Here is a 20,491-nt window from a genome sequence, read left to right on the forward strand (position 1 = left end):
CGACATTTACTGTATGTAAAAACATTTTTTGCCTGAAGCATAATAATGTTGACAAACATTTCTATGTTAAAGTCGTTTATAAAAATACCAAATTTCATATCTTTTATAGAGAATGGGGACATCTCCACACCCTTGTTTCTCAGCAAATCTCTGATCTCCTCCCAAAACACACGTACATTCTTACATTCCACAAACAGATGATTGCTGAAGTGCTTTTCAGCCTTTTTTGAGCCAGGGCACATTTTTTGTGTTGAAAAAATCCAGACGCACACCACTAGCGGAAATCATTAAAAAAAACGAAAGTTGACAGTAAAAAGACGTTGTCGCAATTGTTGGATATGACTTTAAAGCATAAGCAAGCATGCATCAATATAGTTCTTGTCTCAAAGTAGGTGTACTGTCACCACCTGTCACATCACCCCCTGACATATTTGGAGTTTTTTGCTGTTTTTCTGTGTGTAGTGTTTTAGTTCTTGTCTTGCGCTCTTATTTTGGTGGCTTTTTCTCTATTTTTGGTATTTTCCTGTAGCAGTTTCACCGTCTTCCTTTAAGCAATATTTCCCACATATACTTTGTTTAACAATCAGGAATATTTCAGTTGTTTTTAGTCCTTCTTTGTGGGGACATTGTTGATTGTCATGTCATGTTCGTACATGCTCCAAAAGTAAGTCTTTGCTGTCGTCCAGCATTCTGTTTTTGTTTACTTTGTAGCCAGTTCAGTTTTAGTTTTGTTCTTCATAGCCTTCCATAAGCTTCAATGCCTTTTCATAGGGGCACTCACCTTTTGTTTATTTTTGCTTTAAGCATTAGACACCTTTTTACCTGCACCTTGCCTCCCGCTGTTTCCCACATCTACAAAGCAATTAGCACCGGCTGCCACCTACTGATATGGAAGAGTATTACACGGTTACTCTGCCGAGCTCTAGACAGCACCGACATTCAACAACAACACATCATTTGCAGACTATAATTACTGGTTTGCATAAAAAATGTTTTAACCCAAACAGGTGAAATTAGACAATCTCCCACGGCACACCAAACTCTATCTCATGGCACACCAGTGTTGAAAAACACTGCTATTGGGAGACAAAACTGAACAAAAACAAAATAATTATGTTTACAACAGTTAATTAAGTAAACATTACCACAATATTCACTATATGCAGTTGTTTTTATCCTTTTTTGTGGGGACATTGTTGATTGTCATGTCATGTTCAGATGTACATGTCTTCGCTCCACAGTAAGTCTTTGCTGTCGTCCAGCATTCTGATTTTGTTTACTTTTGTAGCCAGTTTAGTTTGAGCTTCGTTTTCCACAGCCATCCCTAAGCTTCAATGCCTTTTTAGGGGCACTCGCCTTTTGTTTCTTCTTGGTTTACGACGTTTACAAAGCGATTCGCTACCTGCTGCCACCTACTGATATGGAAGAGTATTACACGGTTTCTCTGCTGAGCTCTAGACAGTAAAGGCACTCAACAACAACACATAATTAGCAGACTATAATTACTGGTTTGCAAAAAAATGTTTTAACCCAAATAGGTGAAATTAGACAATCTCCCACGGCACACCAGACTGTATCTCACGCCGCGGCATAATGGTTGAAAAACACTGCTATGGGAGACAAAACTGAACTAAAACAAAACAATTATGTTTACAAGAGTTAATTAAGTAAACATTATCACAATAATCTGTATATGCAGTTGTTTTTATCGTTCTTTTTGGGGACATTGTTGATTGTCATGTCATATTCGGATGTACATGTCTTTGCTCCACAGTAAGTCTTTGCTGTCGTCCAGCATTCTGTTTTTGTTTACTTTTGTAGCCAGTTCAGTTTTATTTTTGTTTTCCACAGTCATCCCTAAGCTTCAATGCCTTTTTAGGGGCACTCACCTTTTGTTTCTTCTTGGTTCACGATGTTTACAAAGCAATTAGCTACCTGCTGCCACCTACTGATATGGAAGAGTATTACACGGTTACTCTGCTGAGCTCTAGACAGTAAAGGCACTCAACAACAACACATAATTAGCAGACTATAATTACTGGTTTGCAAAAAAATGTTTTAACCTAAATAGGTGAAATTAGACAATCTCCCAGGGCACACCAGACTGTATCTCACGCCGCGGCATAGTGGTTGAAAAACCCTGCTATGGGAGACAAAACTGAACTAAAACAAAACAATTATGTTTACAAGAGTTAATTAAGGAAACATTATCACAATAATCTGTATATGAAGTTGTTTTTATCCTTCTTTGTGGGGACATTGTTGATTGTCTTGTCATGTTCGGATGTACATGTTTTTGCTGCACAGTAAGTCTTTGCTGTCGTCCAGCATTCTGTTTTTGTTTACTTTTGTAGCCAGTTTAGTTTTAGCTTTGTTTTCCACAGCCATACCTAAACTTTAATGCCTTTTTAGGGGCACGCGCCTTTTGTTTATTTTTGGTTTACGAAGTTTAAAAAGCGATTAGCTACCTGGTGCCACCTACTGATATGGAAGAGTAGTACACGGTTACTCTGCCAATCTTTAGACAGCACCGACACTCAACAACGGCACTTTATGTGCAGATTATAATTACTGGTGTGCAGAAAATATTTTTAACCCAAATAGGTGACATTAGATAATCTCCTACGTCACACCAGACTTTATCTCGTAAGCTGCGGCACAGTGGTTGAAAAACACTGCTCTATAGGGGTGGGCGGTATAGCACGGTTGGTAGAGAGGCCGTGCCAGCAACTTGTGGGTTCCCGGTTTGATCCCCGCTTCTGCCATTCTAGTCACTGCCGTTGGGTCCTTGGGCAAGACACTTGCGGAGCCACCGCTGCTGCTCACTGCTCCCCTCACCTCCCAGGGGGTGAACAAGGGGATGGGTCAAATGCAGAGGACAAATGTCACCACTCCTAGTGTGTTTGTGAGGATTTTTGGAACTTTAACTTTACCCACTTGCTCCCAGTGCCACACAGACTGGTTTAAATGTAACCTAGATATTGGGTTTTACTATGTAAAAGCGCTTTGAGTCGCTGGAGAAAAGTGCTATATAAATATAATTCACTTCACTACAGCTCTACAGATATAACATCCATCAATTTCCATTTTAAATGTAAATAAATAAAAAAAATATTTTGAAGTGTTTATTCCATTGATCATTTTAAATTGTATTTCTTTCATTTTGGGAATAATTGAGTATGTAATATATCTGGTCTTTATTTTCCATAGCTTCAATTTTTGTAAACTCCTTCAGGATATATTATCTATGCCAGGGGTGTCCAAACTTTATCCACAGAGCGCCGCACACTGAAAAATCAAAGCAAGTGGGGGCTATTTTGATATGTGTTATTTTAAAAAAAACAATAAAATATATGTATAAAAATATACAATTCGGCCTCAACTCAGGCTTGATCTCAGGGACCCCAAAGGGTTTTGGTCAACAAAATATTAAAAATGTGTCATTATTCAGTATATTTTTTTTTATTATTGTTCAATTTTTAAATCTCTAGATCAACATTAGGTCTATCTGCCAATACAATGATTTTAAAGATTTGAGTTGTATGCTCTTTTTGTCACAAAAAAAAAAAATCTTTTTATGGAAAAGTCACAAAACATGCAATATTTTCACCCAATAATTTTTTAAAGTGCAATATTTGAGATTATATAATAATTGGAGCATTAAGAAGGTCAATACCTCATAACACCATTGATTTTTTTTTTTTCGAGCAATGACATTGAAAAACAAATTACACTAAAATTATTGGGAATCCAAAAGGGTCCTACTCATTAAAGTGTTAGAACAGGGGTCACCAACCTTTTTGAAACCAAGAGCTACTTCTTGGGTACTGATTAAGGCGAAGGGCTACCAGTTTGATACACACTTTAAAAAATTGCCAGAAATAGCCAATTTGCTCAAATTGACCTTTAATAAATAAATCTACATATGTATAAAAAAAATGGGTATTTCTGTCTGTCATTCCGTCGTACATTTTTTTTCCTTTTACGGAAGGTTTTTTTGTAGAGAATAAATGATGAAAAAAACACGGTTTAAAAGAGGAGAAAACAGGAAATTAAAATGAAAATTAAATTTTGAAACATTGTTTATCTTCAATTTCGACTCTTTAAAAGTCAAAATTCAACCTAAAAAAAAAGAACACAAAAACTAGCTAATTCGAATCTTTTTGAAAAATTTTAAAAAATAATTTATGGAACATCATTAGTAATTTTTTCCTGATTAAGATTAAATTTAGAATTTTGATGACATGTTTTAAATAGGTTAAAATCCAATCTGCATTTTGTTAGAATATTTAACAAATTGGACCAAGCTATATTTCTAAAAAAGACAAATCCTTATTTCTTCTAGATTTTACAGAACAAACATTTTAAAATAAATTCAAAAGACTTTAAAATAAGATTTAAATATGATTCTAAAGATTTTCTACATTTGCCAGAATATTTTTTGGGAATTTTAATCATAATAAGTTTGAAGAAATATTTCACAAATATTTTTCGTCGAAAAAACAGAAGCTAAAATGAAGAATTAAATTAAAATGTATTTATTATTCTTTACAATAAAAAAACAAATGTACTTAAACATTGATTTAAATTGTAAGGAAAGAAGAGGAAGGAATTTAAAAGGTAAAAAGGTATATGTTTAAAAATCCTAAAATCATTTTTAAGGTTGTAATTTTTCTCTAAAATTGTCTTTCTGAAAGTTATAAGAAGCAAAGTAAAAAAATAAATGAATTTATTTAAACAAGTGAAGACCAAGTCTTTCAAATATTTTCTTGGATTTTTAAATTCTATTTGAGTTTTGTCTCTCTTAGAATTAAAAATGTCGAGCAAAGCGTAATATAAGTAATATTTAAAAAATAGAGGCAGCTCACTGGTAAGTGCTGCTATTTGAGCTATTTTTAGAACAGGCCAGCGGGCGACTCATCTGGTCGTTACGGGCCACCTGGTGCCCGCGGGCACCGCGTTGGTGACCCCTGTGTTAGAAAATAAACTATACATTTTTTTTACTGTTTATTTTTTACACAATAATCTCGAGATCAACTTCAGATCTATCCGTCAATTATAAATTTTATTGTTGTTTATGTTTTTTGTTTGTTCATTTTAGGCCCTTTTTAAAAAAAAAACAGCTCAGTTTTTTATATGGCAAACACAAAATATGCTACATTTTCCTCAAAAAATATCTCAAAGTGGAATATTTAAAGTGACGTAATTGGAGCCTTGAATAGGTCAATAATTCATAATGACATTGATTTTGATTCATAATTATTTTTTAAAGGCAGCTTTGTGTGATTAGAGTAAACATTGCAACATTTTCTTGTTACATTTCCCCCGTTTGCTCCTTTATATCACTTTTTACGTTTTAAAAATGCTTCAATCGTACTTTTAAAATGTGCCGTGGGACCGTTAAAAAATTACCTGCGGGCCGCAAATGGTCCCCGGGCCGCACTTTGGACACCCCTGGTCTATGGACTGTGCCTGAAAAATAATATTTCACTAAAACTGCCCTCATATATTTGTTGGAACGCCAGAATGCAGCTGAGATAGGCTCCATCAACCCCCCTGCCTCCCCAAAAGGGACAAGCGGTAAAAATTGGATAGATGGATTTTTCATCACAGAAATGAAAATCCTCAATATGAAAGTTTCTCAGACAAGGGGTAGTATTCTAATATAAAACATCCCAGGTCACCATAGATCAGGGGTCACCAACGTGGTGCCCGTAAGGACCAGATGAGTCGCCCGCTGGCCTGTTCTAAAAATAGCTCAAATAGCAGCACTTACCAGTGAGCTGCCTCTATTTTTTAAATTTTATTTATTTACTAGCAGGCTGGTCTAGCTTTGCTCGACATTTTTAATTCTAAAAGAGACAAAACTCAAATAGAATTTGAAAATCCAAAAAAATATTTCAAAGACTTGGTCTTCACTTGTTTAAGTAAATTCATTTATTTTTTTACTTTGCTTCTTATAACTTCCAGAAAGACAATTTTAGACAAAAAATACAACCTTAAAAATGATTTTAGGATTTTTAAACACATATACCTTTTAAATTCCTTCCTCTTCTTTCCTGACAATTTAAAACAATGTTCAATTATTTTTTTTAATTGTAAAGAATAATAAATACATTTCAATTTAATTCTTCATTTTATCTTCTGTTTTTTCGATGAAGAATATTTGTGAAATATTTCTTCAAACTTATTATGATTAAAATTTCAAAAAATTATTCTGGCAAATCTAGAAAATTTGTAGAATCAAATTTAAATCTTATTTCAAAGTCTTTTGAATTTCTTTTAAAATTTTTGTTCTGGAAAATGTAGAAGAAATAATGATTTGTCTTTGTTAGAAATATAGCTTGGTCCAATTTGTTTAATATTCTAACAAAGTGCAGATTGGATTTTAACCTATTTAAAACATGTCATCAAAATTCTAAAATTAATATTAATTAGGAAAAATTACCAATGATGTTCCATAAATTATTTTTTTTTATTTTTTCAAAAAGATTCGAATTAGCTAGTTTTTCTCTTCATTTTTTCCGGTTGAATTTTGAATTTTAAAGAGTCGAAATTGAAGATAAACAATGTTTCAAAATAAAATTTTCATTTCTTTCGTGTTTTCTCCTCTTTTAAACCATTCAATTAAGTTTTTTTTTTCATCATTTATTCTCTACAAAAAAACCTTCCGTAAAAGGAAAAAAAAATGTACGACGGAATGACAGACAGAAATACCCATGTTTTTTTTTTTATATATAGATTTATTTATGAAAGGTAAATTGAGCAAACTGGCTATTTCTGGCAATTTTTTAAAGTGTGTATCAAACTGGTAGCCCTTTGCATTAATCAGTACCCAAGAAGTAGCTCTTGGTTTCCAAAAGGTTGGTGACCCCTGCCATAGATTTTTCAAAAAGGCACAATCGGTAGGAAATGTGTGGATGGAGGTAGTGTCTGTCAAAGTGGGCGTGTATTGGACACTCTTCCGGTTGTAAGCGCCATAGTGGGCGTGGTTTGCAGCAAACGTACGCGGATGTACAGTAAAATACTCCATTCGCATTAGTAGTGAGGATGAAGATAGAGTAGTTTAAATCGAATATTAATTCTACATCAGTTTCCCTATTAGTGGAAGCAGACGCATGTCATTTCATAATGTAATAATTTGTTTATTTACCCCCAGTGTTATTTGTAACCATGTCGCTAGAGGGCGGTAGTGGAGGAGAGACGCGGAACTACCAAACATTTGGAGTGAATTTGGCGGCGGCGAGAGTATCTAAATCTGTTTTGGCGGTTGAGCATAAGCTGTTTTGTGACTGGATCGAGATGGAAGGGGATAGTGACGGGATGTATGAGGATAGTATGGAAATGGATAGGACTAGAGGGGAGAGAGGAAAGAAGGGGAGAGGAGGGAGTGAAGGAAAGGCGAGTACTAAAAGAGTGCATGAAGACGATGAAGAGGTTGATAAGAGGAAAAGGGTTATGATGGATGAATATAAGATAATTTATACATTTAAATCAAACCAAGATATGAATGACATTAGTTTGATGACTCTGGTTAAGGGATTAAAGAAGGACATTGGAGAGGTGGAGATAGCGAAGGTGCTCAGGGACGGACGGCTGTTGATTAAATGCAAAAATGGAGAGCAAAAGAACAAAGCAATGCGATTGCAAAAACTGTGCAACAAAATAATAAAGGAAAAAATCGAAGTGGGAGAACGAAAGGGGGCAAGAGGAGTCGTGACAGGAATCCCAAGAGGAGAAAATTTAGATGATCTGAAAAGAGAAATAAAAGGAGGCACTGTCACTACGATGAAAAGAATGATGGCATTTAGGAACGGTGAAAAGACTGAGAGCGAATCCGTGCTAGTGCAATTTGCAGAGGAGGTCCTACCAGAGAGAATCATGATTGGGTATCTAAGCTTCTATGTTAGAGCTTACGTGCCACCCCCAGTACGTTGTTTCAAGTGCCAACGCTATGGGCACATAGCTAGTGTGTGTCATGCTAAAATGAGATGTGGAAGGTGTGGAGGGGAGCATGAATATGGACAATGTGGAGAAAATGAACAGGTCAAGTGTTGTAATTGTGGCGGGAATCACACAGCAGCGTATGGGGGCTGCATCATAAGAAAACAGGCAACAGAAGTACAGCAAATCAGAGTTGAACGAAATATTACATATGCAGAGGCAGTTAAAATAAGAAATCAAGAAAGTGCAGAACAGGACAGAAGTGAAAATAGTTCAAGAAATAAAAAACAAGAGGCAGCAAATACAGGAATTTCCATGGATAAACTAGTTGTATTCCTGGCTTATGTAATAAATTGTACAGAACAGGCTAGAAACAAGACTGAGAAAATCAAAATAATTGTCAAAGCAGCAGCAAAGTTTTTAAATTTAAAAGAACTATCCTGGGAACAGGTGCAAGGTGAGCTACAGAGAGTAGACGAGACCGAGTCATGTTACCACAATCCAACGCCATGTTAATTGTTCAGTGGAATGCCAGAAGTCTGATAGCAAACGGACAGGAATTAAAGGGATATATTAATAATATGAAAAATAAACCACATATAATATGTATTCAAGAAACATGGCTGAAGCCAAAATTAAACTTTATAATAAAAGGATATATAACGATACGTAAAGATAGGAATGATGGGCAAGGAGGAGGATGTGCCATATTTATTAAGGAAGATATGCATTATTCAATATTAAAAGTAAAACAAGAACTAGAGATAGTAGGAGTAGAAGTATGGAATAATAAAGAAAGATACAAAGTACTAAACTTCTATAATCCATGCAAGAAATTAGAAATTCACCAACTAGAAACAATAATGGAGCACTGGAGTGGCAATATTATTTGGTGTGGTGACTTTAATGCACATAGCACAATGTGGGGTGAAAGGGATGACTGGAATGGGGATACATTGGAAGCACTTTTGGAGGAAAAAGAACTGGTGTGTGTGAATGATGGGTCGGGAACAAGGTTAGATGTCGTCACGGGTAAAGAAACAGCAATAGATTTAACACTAGTGTCACAAGGGTTAGCAGGAAAGGTGGAGTGGGAAGTAAATAAATACAGCACAATGGGAAGTGATCACTATCCAATCGTCATTCACATAAACATAAATCATAGGACAGAAAGCACTAGGATAGAAGGAAGATGGAAGTATAATCATGGTGACTGGGAGAAATTTAGGGAAATTACCGACATAACTTTAAAGGAAGTAGATATAAATCAAGATATTGAACAATTAAATACAGATATTACAAAGTGCATAATAGAAGCAGCCGAACAGAGCATACCAAGGAATAGTATAGGGAGAAGAAGGAAGATAGTGCCGTGGTGGACACAAGAGTGTACAGATGCAATACAAGAACGGAATAGAGCATTTAGAATATTGAGAAGAACACATAATTTCCAAGACATGATCCAATATAAAAGGCATCAAGCTAGAGTAAGGTATGTTATTAAAAAAACAAGAAAACACCATTGGAGAACTTTTTGTGAAACACTAAATAGAACTACTCCTTTAAGCCAGGTGTGGGGAATGATCAAGAGAATGTCAGGGCTCAGAAAAGAACATAAAAATCATGTGATGAAAGATGGAATGCGGAGTGTGGTAGGAAATAAAGAAAAAGCAGAACTTTTAGCAAAAACCTTTGTTAAAGTGCACAGTAATGATAATTTGAAAAATGTAGAAAAACAAAAGAGAGAAGAAACAATTAGTGTAAATATTGAGGAAATGAAGGAAGACAACGATAATAGTTTTATCAACACTATGGATATGACATTTTCTTTGGATGAAATGGTTCGAATTTTAAAAAAAGTTAAAAATACGACAGCAGGGAAAGACCTGGTGAGTTATCAAATGATCAAAAATTTAGGTAGCATCGGCAAAGAAGTGGTCTTGAAATTATATAATAGGATATATGAAGAAGGAAAATTACCAGATGAGTGGAAAACAGCTGTAATAATTCCAATATGCAAGCCAGGGAAAGATCCGGAAGAGGCAGGAAATTATAGGCCGATTGCATTGACCTCAAATTTGGGCAAAGTAATGGAAAAAATGATTAATGAAAGATTAATATATTATTTAGAGTCAAAAGAAATTATAAAAAACTACCAAAGTGGTTTTCGCAAAGCAAGAAGCACAAATGACCCAGCAGTGCAGCTGGAAGAGGAAATTAGAAAGGGACAAATAAATAAAGAAAGTATAATTGCGGTATTTTTTGACATAGAGAAAGCGTATGATATGTTGTGGAAACAGGGGTTGCTGATGAAACTAAATAGGATTGGGATTAGAGGAAGAATGTACAGATGGATAAAAGACTTTTTAACAAGTAGAACATTATTAGTAAAGATAGAGAATGAATATAGTAGAGAATACAAAGTGGAAAATGGGACCCCACAAGGGAGTATAATAAGTCCAGTACTATTTTCCATCATGATAAATGAAGTTTTTAGTGAAGTGGAAGGGTTAGTGGAGGTGGCATTGTTTGCTGATGATGGAGTGATGTGGAAGAGAGGTAGAAATACAAATTATATAGAAAAGAAGATTCAAAAAGCGGTAAATAATGTTCAAGACTGGGGGACAGCTTGGGGTTTAAGATTCTCTGTTGGAAAGACAAAAGTCATACATTTTACGAAGAGGAAAATACAAAACAAGCTCCAAATAAAACTCTATGGAGAAAACATAGAAGAGGTACAAGTATTTAAATATTTAGGAATATGGTTTGATAAAAATATTAACTGGTCAACCCACATCAGCAAGATAGTGGAGAAAAGTAAAAAGGTGTTAAATATAATGAGGGCTTTGAGGGGTAAAGATTGGGGGGCTGATAGGTTGACATTGAAAACAATATACATCACTTTAATTCGGTCTGTTATCGACTACGGATGCATTATTTATCGATCTGCTTCAAAAACTCTACTTGAGAAAATAGACCGGATCCAGTCGCAGGCGTTAAGATTATGTTGTGGAGCTACTAAATCTACTCCAGTGGCAGCATTACAAGTAGAAATGAATGAAAAACCTTTGGACATGAGGAGAGATCAACTCTCAGCAGTTTATTGGGCAAACTTAAAAGGATCCAAGCAAGGACATCCAACCCGTCAAGTGCTAATAAATTGCCAAGAAAAAGGGAAGAAAAAAATGAATAGCTTTGGGTGGATAATAGGAGATATATGTAAAAAAACACAAATTGACAATATTAAAGTGAGCCCTACAGTACCAATTCCTGCAATACCACCGTGGATGTATGAAAACCCAAAGGTAGACATGCAGTTACTGAAGAATAGACATTTAAATAGTTACCAAATAGAACAACGGATTGAGGAAATGTTTTTTGATAATATTATGATATACACAGATGCATCAAAAACTATAAATAGTAAAGTAGGAGCTGCTGCAGTTATCCCACAGAGAAATATAGTGTTGAATAAAAGAATTAGTGATAAACTATCTGTTTTTACGGGGGAATTGGTAGCAATTTATATGGCAGTTAACTGGATAGAGGAAAACAAAGCTAGGAAAGTAGTCGTGTGCTCGGACTCCAGCAGTGCATTGACGAGCATAAAAAACATAACATCAGAAACAAGACTAGATATAGTTTATGAAATAGTTCAGGCAATCTACAGAATAAGTAAAGCGGGAGGTGTGGTAACATTTCTCTGGGTTCCTGCTCATGTAGGAGTTGAGGGAAATGAGTTAGCTGATAGATACGCAAAACAAGCAACCACTAAAACAGAAGTAAACATGGAGATTAAGCACAGTAAAGAAGAAGTGAAGAGCATAATTAAGATAGAACACAATAAAAAGTGGCAGGATAATTGGAATAAGGAAACAAAAGGTAGAGAGTTTTACAAAGTCCAGAGAAAAGTAGGTGTAATGAGAGGAGGGGGTAGAAATAGGAAGGAAGAAGACATTATTACTAGAATGAGATTAGGACATACATATCTAAATAGTTCACTAAAATTGATAGGCAAACATACTACAGGGCTGTGTGATTTTTGCCACCAGATAGAAAATGTTGACCATGTCTTAATACAATGTAGGAAATATAATAGAGAAAGAGAAATACTGGAAAATAAGTTAGCAAAAGAAAATATTAGGTTAGAAGTGGGAGATATATTAGGATTGCATTCAGAAAACATAGGATATAAAGCAATATACACATATTTAAAAAACACTGGGTTAAGTAAAAGAATATAGAGTAGGGATCCACCTCGGTCCACACTCCATTACAGTAGGTGGCGGTAATGCACACCAGAAGGTTGCTTGCCAACCGCCATAAAAACAAAAGAAGAAGAAGAAGAGGGCGGTAGTGATAACGAGGGAGGAGCTAGCAGTTTGAGTTGGAACCAAAGAAGAAACACAGCTTGGCTGGGAAAGAAGGGAGACCTGCAATTTATTTAGGTAATTTAACACGTTTAATATACACTTACTGTAACTTTAACACCTCTTTTTCGGGTGAATTTACTCCAAAATTTACATATGGATGTGTTGTCGTCAGTTCTTCACATGTTTAGTCGGCAGACATTGTAAGTTCTGACCAAGGTGACGAGTGAGTTTAACCGGTTTTTTTTTCTTTAACGCTCCTTTGCTATAAAACTACAATATAACTCTATCATAAATGTACACCGTTTACGTTATATTGATATAATCCGTTTACTAGAGTTTTTTCTGGTACAAACTATATATTTATTGTGCAGAATGCGCGACCCCAAAAGGGACAAGCGGTATAAAATGGATGGGATGGATGACTCAACTAAACCAAAACCACCATTTATAGTTGTTTCAAATCCTGCCGGCTAGTGATGGGTTGATGAGGCTCATGTATCGTTTTGACACATTACAAAACTGTATTGATACTGTTGTCAATACTGTGTCACTAAATACTGACATCTGCTGGACATTAAAAATCCCTTCAGGCAACCTATGGACCGACTCAACTGACACTGATTTTATGACAGTGGTTCTTAACCTTGTTGGAGGTGCCGAACCCCACCAGTTTCATATGTGCATTCACCGAACCCTTCTTTAGTGACAGATAAAATGTGTTTTGTCCATCCATCATCTTCCGCTTATCCGAGGTCGGGTCGCGGGGGCAGCAGCCTAAGCAGGGAAGCCCAGACTTCCCTCTCCCCGGCCACTTCGTCTAGCTCTTCCCGGGGGATCCCGAGGCGTTCCCAGGCCAGCCGGGAGACATAGTCTTCCCAACGTGTCCTGGGTCTTCCCCGTGGCCTTCTTTCGGTTGGATGTGCCCTAAACACCTCCCTAGGGAGGCGTTAGGGTGGCCTCCTGACCAGATGCCCGAACCACTTCATCTGGCTCCTCTAATTAATTGAGTCTTTATTTGAAGGGACAATGCAAAGAAACATTAAGCTAAAAGATTATACTACACTATATTGCCAAAAGTATTTGGCCACTCACCCAAATGATCAGAACCAGGTGTCCTAATCACTTAGGCATGGAGACTGTTTCTACAAACATTTGTTAAAGTATGGCGCTCTCAGGAGCTCAGGGATTTCTAGCATGGAACTGTCATAGGATGCCATCTTTGCAACAAATCCAGTCGTGAAGTTTCTTCGCTCCTAAATATTCCAAAGTCAACTGTCGGCTTTATTAGAAGAAAAGTGAAGAGTTTGGGAACAACAGCAACTCAGCCACTAAGTGGTAGGCCACGTAGACTGACAGAGAGGGGTCAGCGGATGCTGAAGCGCATAGTGCAAAGTGGTTGCTGATTATCTGCACAGTCAGTTGCTACAGAGCTCCAAACTTCATGTGACCTTCCAATTAGCCCACGTACAGTACACAGAGAGCTTCATGGAATGGGTTTCCATGGCCGAGCAGCTGCATCTAAGAAAGATGCACGATAAGGAGGCACTTGAAGAAAAATGGGCTGCATGGTCGAGTCGCCAGAAGAAAGCCCTTTCGCCAAACAGCACAAAGACAAGCGTCAAAACTTCTGGAACAAAGTAATTTGGAGGTATGACTTTCTTCTGGGGCTTCACGGTGGCAGAGGGGTTAGTGCGTCTGCCTCACAATACGAAGGTCCTGCAGTCCTGGGTTCAAATCCAGGCTCGGGATCTTTCTGTGTGGAGTTTGCATGTTCTCTCCGTGAATGCGTGGGTTCCCTCCGGGTACTCCGGCTTCCTCCCACTTCCAAAGACATGCACCTGGAGATAGGCCCCTCCCACCTCCAAAGACATGCACCTGGGTATAAGTTGATTGGCAACACTAAATTGGTCCTAGTGTGTGAATGTGAGTGTGAATGTTGTCTGTCTGTCTGTGTTGGCCCTGCGATGAGGTGGCGACTTGTCCGGGGTGTGCCCCGCCTTCCGCCCGATTGTAGCTGAGATAGGCGCCAGCGCCCCCCGCGACCCCAAAAAGGGAATAAGCGGTAGAAAATGGATGGATGGATGGACTTTCTTCTGGCGACTCGACCAGTGCCTCCTTATTGTGCATCTGGAAACAGCCACACCACAATTTTTCAGAAAGTCCCTGTATTTCAGCTGAAGTTATTTGGGGATTTTTATTTGCATCTCGAACAATTTTTCTGGCAGTTCTGGCTGAAATCTTTCCTGGTCTACCTGAATCCCACATTTTCCACTTCTTAAAAAGTGTTTGATCACCGCTGAGTGGCATTCGCAATTCCTTGGATATCTTTTTATACCCCTTTCCTGTTTTATGCAGTTGAAATACCTTTTCTCACATATCCTTTGACAATTCTTTTGCCTTGCCCATGACTCGGAACCCAGAAACATCTGTGCAGCACTGGATGAAAGATGCAATGGTCTGTCAGAAACCATGAAACTCACTGACCTTTTATACACACACAATTACAAACAAACAGGTCACAGGTGAGGTTTGGAACCTAGAGTAGCCCTTCAAACCTGTTTGTGTCGACTTTTGTTCATGTTATCAGATCAAAGTCACTGGGGTATGTAAACTTTTGATCAGGGTCATTTGGGTACTTTCTTTTGTTATTTAGATTTAAAAAGAGCAAACAGTTGTTTGCCAATAAATAGCTTCACACAACCATTAAGCATGAGTGGAAGAAAGGCTTTTGTGTTATCATTCATATTCTCTGAAGAATGGGCAAGAAATCATAAATTCTCTCAAGGTATGTAAACTTATGAGCACAACTTCATATATGACTTATGATTAGCTCACTCTTTAGTTTTTAAATATGCGGAATGCCAATGATACATTAAACATATGTCTCCTTTTTAATTAGTAATACATGGGTGTCATTGTGGTTTTCATTGAGGGCCACATTGCTGTTCTGGCTGCTCTCAGATGGCCGTATGTTTAAGTGAATGGATAAGAATTATAATATGTAATCGCCTCATTATGTTTTTACACAATTCCCGATGGATCTCCATTTTTAACATACAAATTAATGGATAATGTACTTGCTTTTGAAATCATAAGTGAGGGGGACAGGCATACAAAAATGTTAGGAAAAAATGTTAATTAAACAGAGGCGTCACAACCTTTTCCAACAAGGGCCACTTAATAAAAAGTCAAAGTATGTTGATATATTTTGATTTTGTAAAAAAATGCTAAACATACATACATTTAAGGGCAAAGCTTAGTGTCAGTGTTTTAAGTGACAATGTGTACTATTAATTATTACACAGGTAAATACAAACAGTAAAAATAAATAAAGGCGCAAAAAGACAATGTCATGGGGAAAAAGCTGACATTTTTATACTAATAACTAATAATTTAATTTTATTTAAAACACAAAGCTGACCCTAAATGTATCTTTAAATAAAGCATAATGACTGTAATTTTTTAGTGTTTTTTTTTTCTTTCCGGAAAAAAAAAGAAAAAAGGGCCCCAACATACTTTGACTTTTCAGTATGCAAACCTTAGTGGAAGACGTTTGGACACACCTGATTTGTATTCAATGTTTAGAGTTTTTTTGTATTACATTACACATTTTTGCTTTTTTTTGGTTTAGTTTACAATTTTACTATTCTTGTTGTATCTTGGATACCGTCGTGTTTATACAATATATTTTTTTAGAGATGTCCGATAAATGCTTTAAAATGTCATATCGGAAATTATCGGTATCTGGTTCAAAAAGTAAAGTGTATGACTTTTCAAAACGCCGCTGTGTACACGGGCGCAGGGAGAAGTTCAGAGCGCCAATAAACCTTTAAGGCACTGCCTTTGCGTGCCGGCCCAATCACATCATATCTACGCAAGTGAATGCAAGGCATACTTGGTCGACAGTCATACAGGTCACACTATAAACAACTTTAACACTGTTACAAATATGCGCCACACTGCGAACCCACACCAAACAAGAATGACAAAGACATTTCGGGAGAACATCCGCACCGTAACACAACATAAACACAACAGAACAAATACCCAGAATCCTTTGCAGCGCTAACTCTTCCGGGATGCTACAATATACACCCCCCGCTACCCCCTACCCCCCCATCTCAACCCCGCCCACTTCAACCTCCTCATGCTCTCTCAGCATGTCCCAAATTCCAAGCTGCTGTTTTGAGGCATGTTAAAAAAAATAATGCACTTTGTGACTTCAATAATAAATATGGCAGTGCCATGTTGGCATATTTTTCCATAACTTGAGTTGTTTTATTTTGGAAAACCTTTTTACATTGTTTAATGCATCCAGCGGGGCATCACAACAAAATTAGGCATAATAACGTGTTAATTCCACGACTGTACATATCTGTATCGGTTGACATCGGAATCAGTAATTAAGAGTTGGACAATATCGGATATCGGCAAAAAAGCCATTATTTACCATTTCTAATTTTTTTTGCATGTTCAGATTGTTCTCAAGTTTAAAAGCCATGCAAACATATGCATCACATGCAATTTTTCTGTTAAAATTGAAAGAACGAATATCTTTAGTAAGAAAAGATGAAATGCTTTAATAGTGCACTTTACTTCCAGGCTTTTGCGGGCCACATAAAACAATGTGGAGGGCCAGAACTGGCCCCCGGGCCTTGAGTTTGATACCTGAATACTACTACTGTTCAAGAGTCATTAACCTGTGCAACTCATTTTTTATTAGGTAGAAAAATATCAATGTAGAGCGGCCGTGCCAGCAACTTGAGGGTTGCAGGTTCGATCCTCACTTCCGCCATCCACGTTACTGCCGTTGTGTCCTTGGGCAAGACACTTTACCCACCTGCTCCCAGTGCCACCCGCACTGGTTTAAATGTAATTTAGATTATTGGGTTTCACTATGTAAAAGCGCTTTGATTCACTAGAGAAAAGCACTATATAAATATAATTCACTTCACTTCACAATGCATGTATCCTGAGCTGTATTAGAAGCTGTTGTTTTGAAAAGTAGCTTCACGCATGCTTGGTCAGTTTTACGCTGCCTGAGCTGAAATGAAGCATAATGCATGCTCACAAGGTATTTTCTTCCTCCAAGTGGAGACATTCAGAAATTGCCCTGCACTCTTGTCCTCATTTCTCAACTGTCCGTCACAGTGTCAACATGCAGACGCCCGTGCAGTCCATCATCCACAGTGGCTACTTCCACCCGACCCTCAGACACTGGCAGACCTGTGCCACGGATTTAAGAGCGGAAAGTTTGATATACCCTATTTTCATCACGTGAGTGACACTTTTTATTTTTTGATTGCTAAAATCCAATGAATGTCACAATTGGATAAACAAAGTAAATGACTACTTTTAAGTTGTAATATGTGATGCTTGCTGATCTCCTACAGAGACAGTGTTGATGCTGTGGAGCCCATTGGTAGCCTGCCTGGACAAGCCAGGTAAGAGAAATATATACAAATTCAGGCACTTCTGCTAAGTTGCGCAATCCATTCATGCTGATAAAGTAACAAAAACGGCAACTGTGTTGGAGGGTGTTGTTGGTAGATAAAAGCCTGAAGTCAGGGTGGATTGGGCAGCAAAAACTGTTTCTGGACAGAGATAAGATTAGCATATGTTTCAGGAATGTGCAGTCAGGGTAGGTAGGTCAGGCAGAGCCTCATTTGTTTTGATGAAAAAGTAAAAAAAAAATATATATTTTTTTTAATTAAAATATGTAATTTTTCTGTATGATTACAATCATTTCAAAAACTATTCCTGAAGTAATAATCTCAAGATTGAGCGCTTCCTGGTCCAGGGTTCCCCAACCTTTTTTCCACCAGGGACCGGTGTAATGTATGCATTATTTTCACGTACCGGCTTTCTAAGTACGGTAGATAAAAACAGCAAAAAATAAATGTGCCTTTGACTACAATCTGGTGCATTAACATTTTGTATGACCATTATTGTGGATTGTCCCATGTACTCTAACAAAGGAGTTGTAATATACATCTATGAACCATCATATTGGTGTGTTTAGTGGGACAGGCGAAAGTTAATTCGAACAAAATGCGGTAGTTTATACATCAATTAATGTTTCTGTGCGGCATGAACTGGTGGTTGGGGACCACTGCTGTAGAGTGCAGGAATCTGCTTAGTGCATATGCGAATTTACTAATTTTTGTACAGTGCGCCATGTCCTGAGCGCGCTGAATGAATACAAAGGAGTAGGGCTGGGCGATTTGGCCTTTTTTAAAAATCTCAATATTTTTAGGCCATATTGCGATACTCGATATATATCTCGATATTTTGTTTTGGCCTTGAATGAACACTTGATACATATAATCACAGCAGTATGATGATTCTATGTGTCTACATTAAAATATTATTGTTCATACTGCAATAATATATGCTCATTTTAAACTTTCATGCAGAGAAGGAAATCACAACTAAGCCAGTTGACCAAAACTGTATTTATTAAACAGTTATTAAGCAGTGGCACAAACATTCATGTCATTTCCAAAACGGAAAGTGCAAGATTGTCGGAGACTTTTTAAAACGAGCTATTAGTGCTTTTTTGTGCATGATGTCACTAAGATGACATATCAAAACAACACGAAATTAAAGTGCACTTTTTGTACAGAACGCCACTACAATAGTTTAAAACAAAGTGCACTTTTGTGCAGGATGTCACACAAGATATTTCCATAAGTGTCAAATAAAAATGAGGTGCATAATAGGAAATCAAATAGTGTATGTCCTTCGCTATGTGGTACGGATGTTAATAAATTCTGTTGTTGACTATCTTTAACATATGATGTTGATCTGGAAAGGTTTTCCTCAGCATTTTGATGGTGTGGGCGTGTGGCACCGAACGGAGATATTGATGTGCGGAGTAAGCACTCTTAATTCTTTAGCAGGTGACTTTTCAAATGATGCTACATATTAGCAGTGATGCTACTTTTTTTAGCAACGCTTTTGGCCCACACTTGACTGTTCGACATATTCCCACTTGAAGCCAAACCACTGCCAGACGATGGAATCCCTCTTGTTTTTCTTGGAAATTAATTCTTCCTTCATCCGCATCTTCTTTCTCTCGTATTACCACTCGCACGGCTCCGCCTGAGGGATCCAAGGTCCGTATTATCATCGCTCACGTGCAGCTAACGTTACCCATGCTGCTACCTCTCTGCTCCGTGAGGGCGTATACGTATGTGACGCATAGAGAAGAAGGTGCGCTTGCTGTCTGTGAGAAGGAGAGACAGGAAAGAGCGAGAAGAGCCTGTAATGTAATGCCAGCCGCTAAAAGCAACTGCGTAAGAACGTATACTCGAATATCACGATATAGTAATTTTCTTTATCGCACAGAGACAAACCCGCGATATATCGTGTATATTGATATATCGCCCAGCCCTACAAAGGAGGCAATGCCACATATCCACTTTCTCATTTAGTGGGTAAGCAAGTCTCAGTCGCTGCTGCAAGGTGAGGGCATGGCTTTATCTGTTTGTCGTCAATATAATGTTTCCAAAGAACGTTTTTACTGAGATCAACATTTTTGGTGCCGATCCAATTTTGAGTCTTGATCCGATACTTTCACAAAATGTTTTATAGTGAGTTACTAAAGTGAAGTAGCCTGTTCATTGGCCTTGTGGTACGTGTCCGCTCTGATATTGGTAGGTCGTTAATTCAAACCCCGGCTGAGTCATATTAAAGACTATTAAATACCTCCCTGCTTGGCACTCAGCATCAAGGGTTGGAATTGGGGGTTAAATCACCAAAATGATTCGCAAGCGTGGCCATCACTGCTCCCCTCACCTCCCAGGGAGGTGGAACAATCTTATGTTTATGATTTACTAAGTGACTCACTAGTTCAACTAAATATTTTAGTTTTTACAATTATAAGATTTGTTATCAAATATAGCCATCATGTCTAGGGATGTCCGATAATATGGGACTGTCGATATTATCGGCCGATAAATGGTTTAAAATGTAATATTGGAAACTATCGGTATCGGTTTCAAAAAGTAAAATTTATGACTTTTTAAAACGCCGCTGTGTACATGTATGTAGGGAGAAGTACAGAGCGCCAAAAAGCCTTAAAGGCACGGCCTTTGCCTGCCGGCCTAGTCACATATTATCCACGACTTTTCACACACACAAGTGAATGCAAGGCATACTTGGTCAACAGC

General features: G+C 37.4%; 1 protein-coding gene across 1 annotated transcript in view; it reads left to right on the forward strand.

The window, feature by feature from the left end:
- Nucleotides 1–12,256: 12,256 nt before the first annotated feature.
- alad (aminolevulinate dehydratase) overlaps nt 12,257–20,491 on the forward strand; it is a 30,274-nt gene continuing 22,039 nt past the window's right edge. Inside the window, exons 1-3 of the mRNA XM_061876921.1 lie at nt 12,257–12,392; nt 17,469–17,594; nt 17,711–17,761. Coding sequence (XP_061732905.1) covers nt 17,476–17,594; nt 17,711–17,761 — 170 coding nt within the window. The 5' untranslated portion in view covers nt 12,257–12,392; nt 17,469–17,475. The remainder of the gene's footprint in view (nt 12,393–17,468; nt 17,595–17,710; nt 17,762–20,491) is intronic.

The sequence above is a fragment of the Nerophis ophidion genome, linkage group LG17 (assembly GCF_033978795.1).
Source record: "Nerophis ophidion isolate RoL-2023_Sa linkage group LG17, RoL_Noph_v1.0, whole genome shotgun sequence".
Classification (NCBI taxonomy): domain Eukaryota; kingdom Metazoa; phylum Chordata; class Actinopteri; order Syngnathiformes; family Syngnathidae; genus Nerophis; species Nerophis ophidion.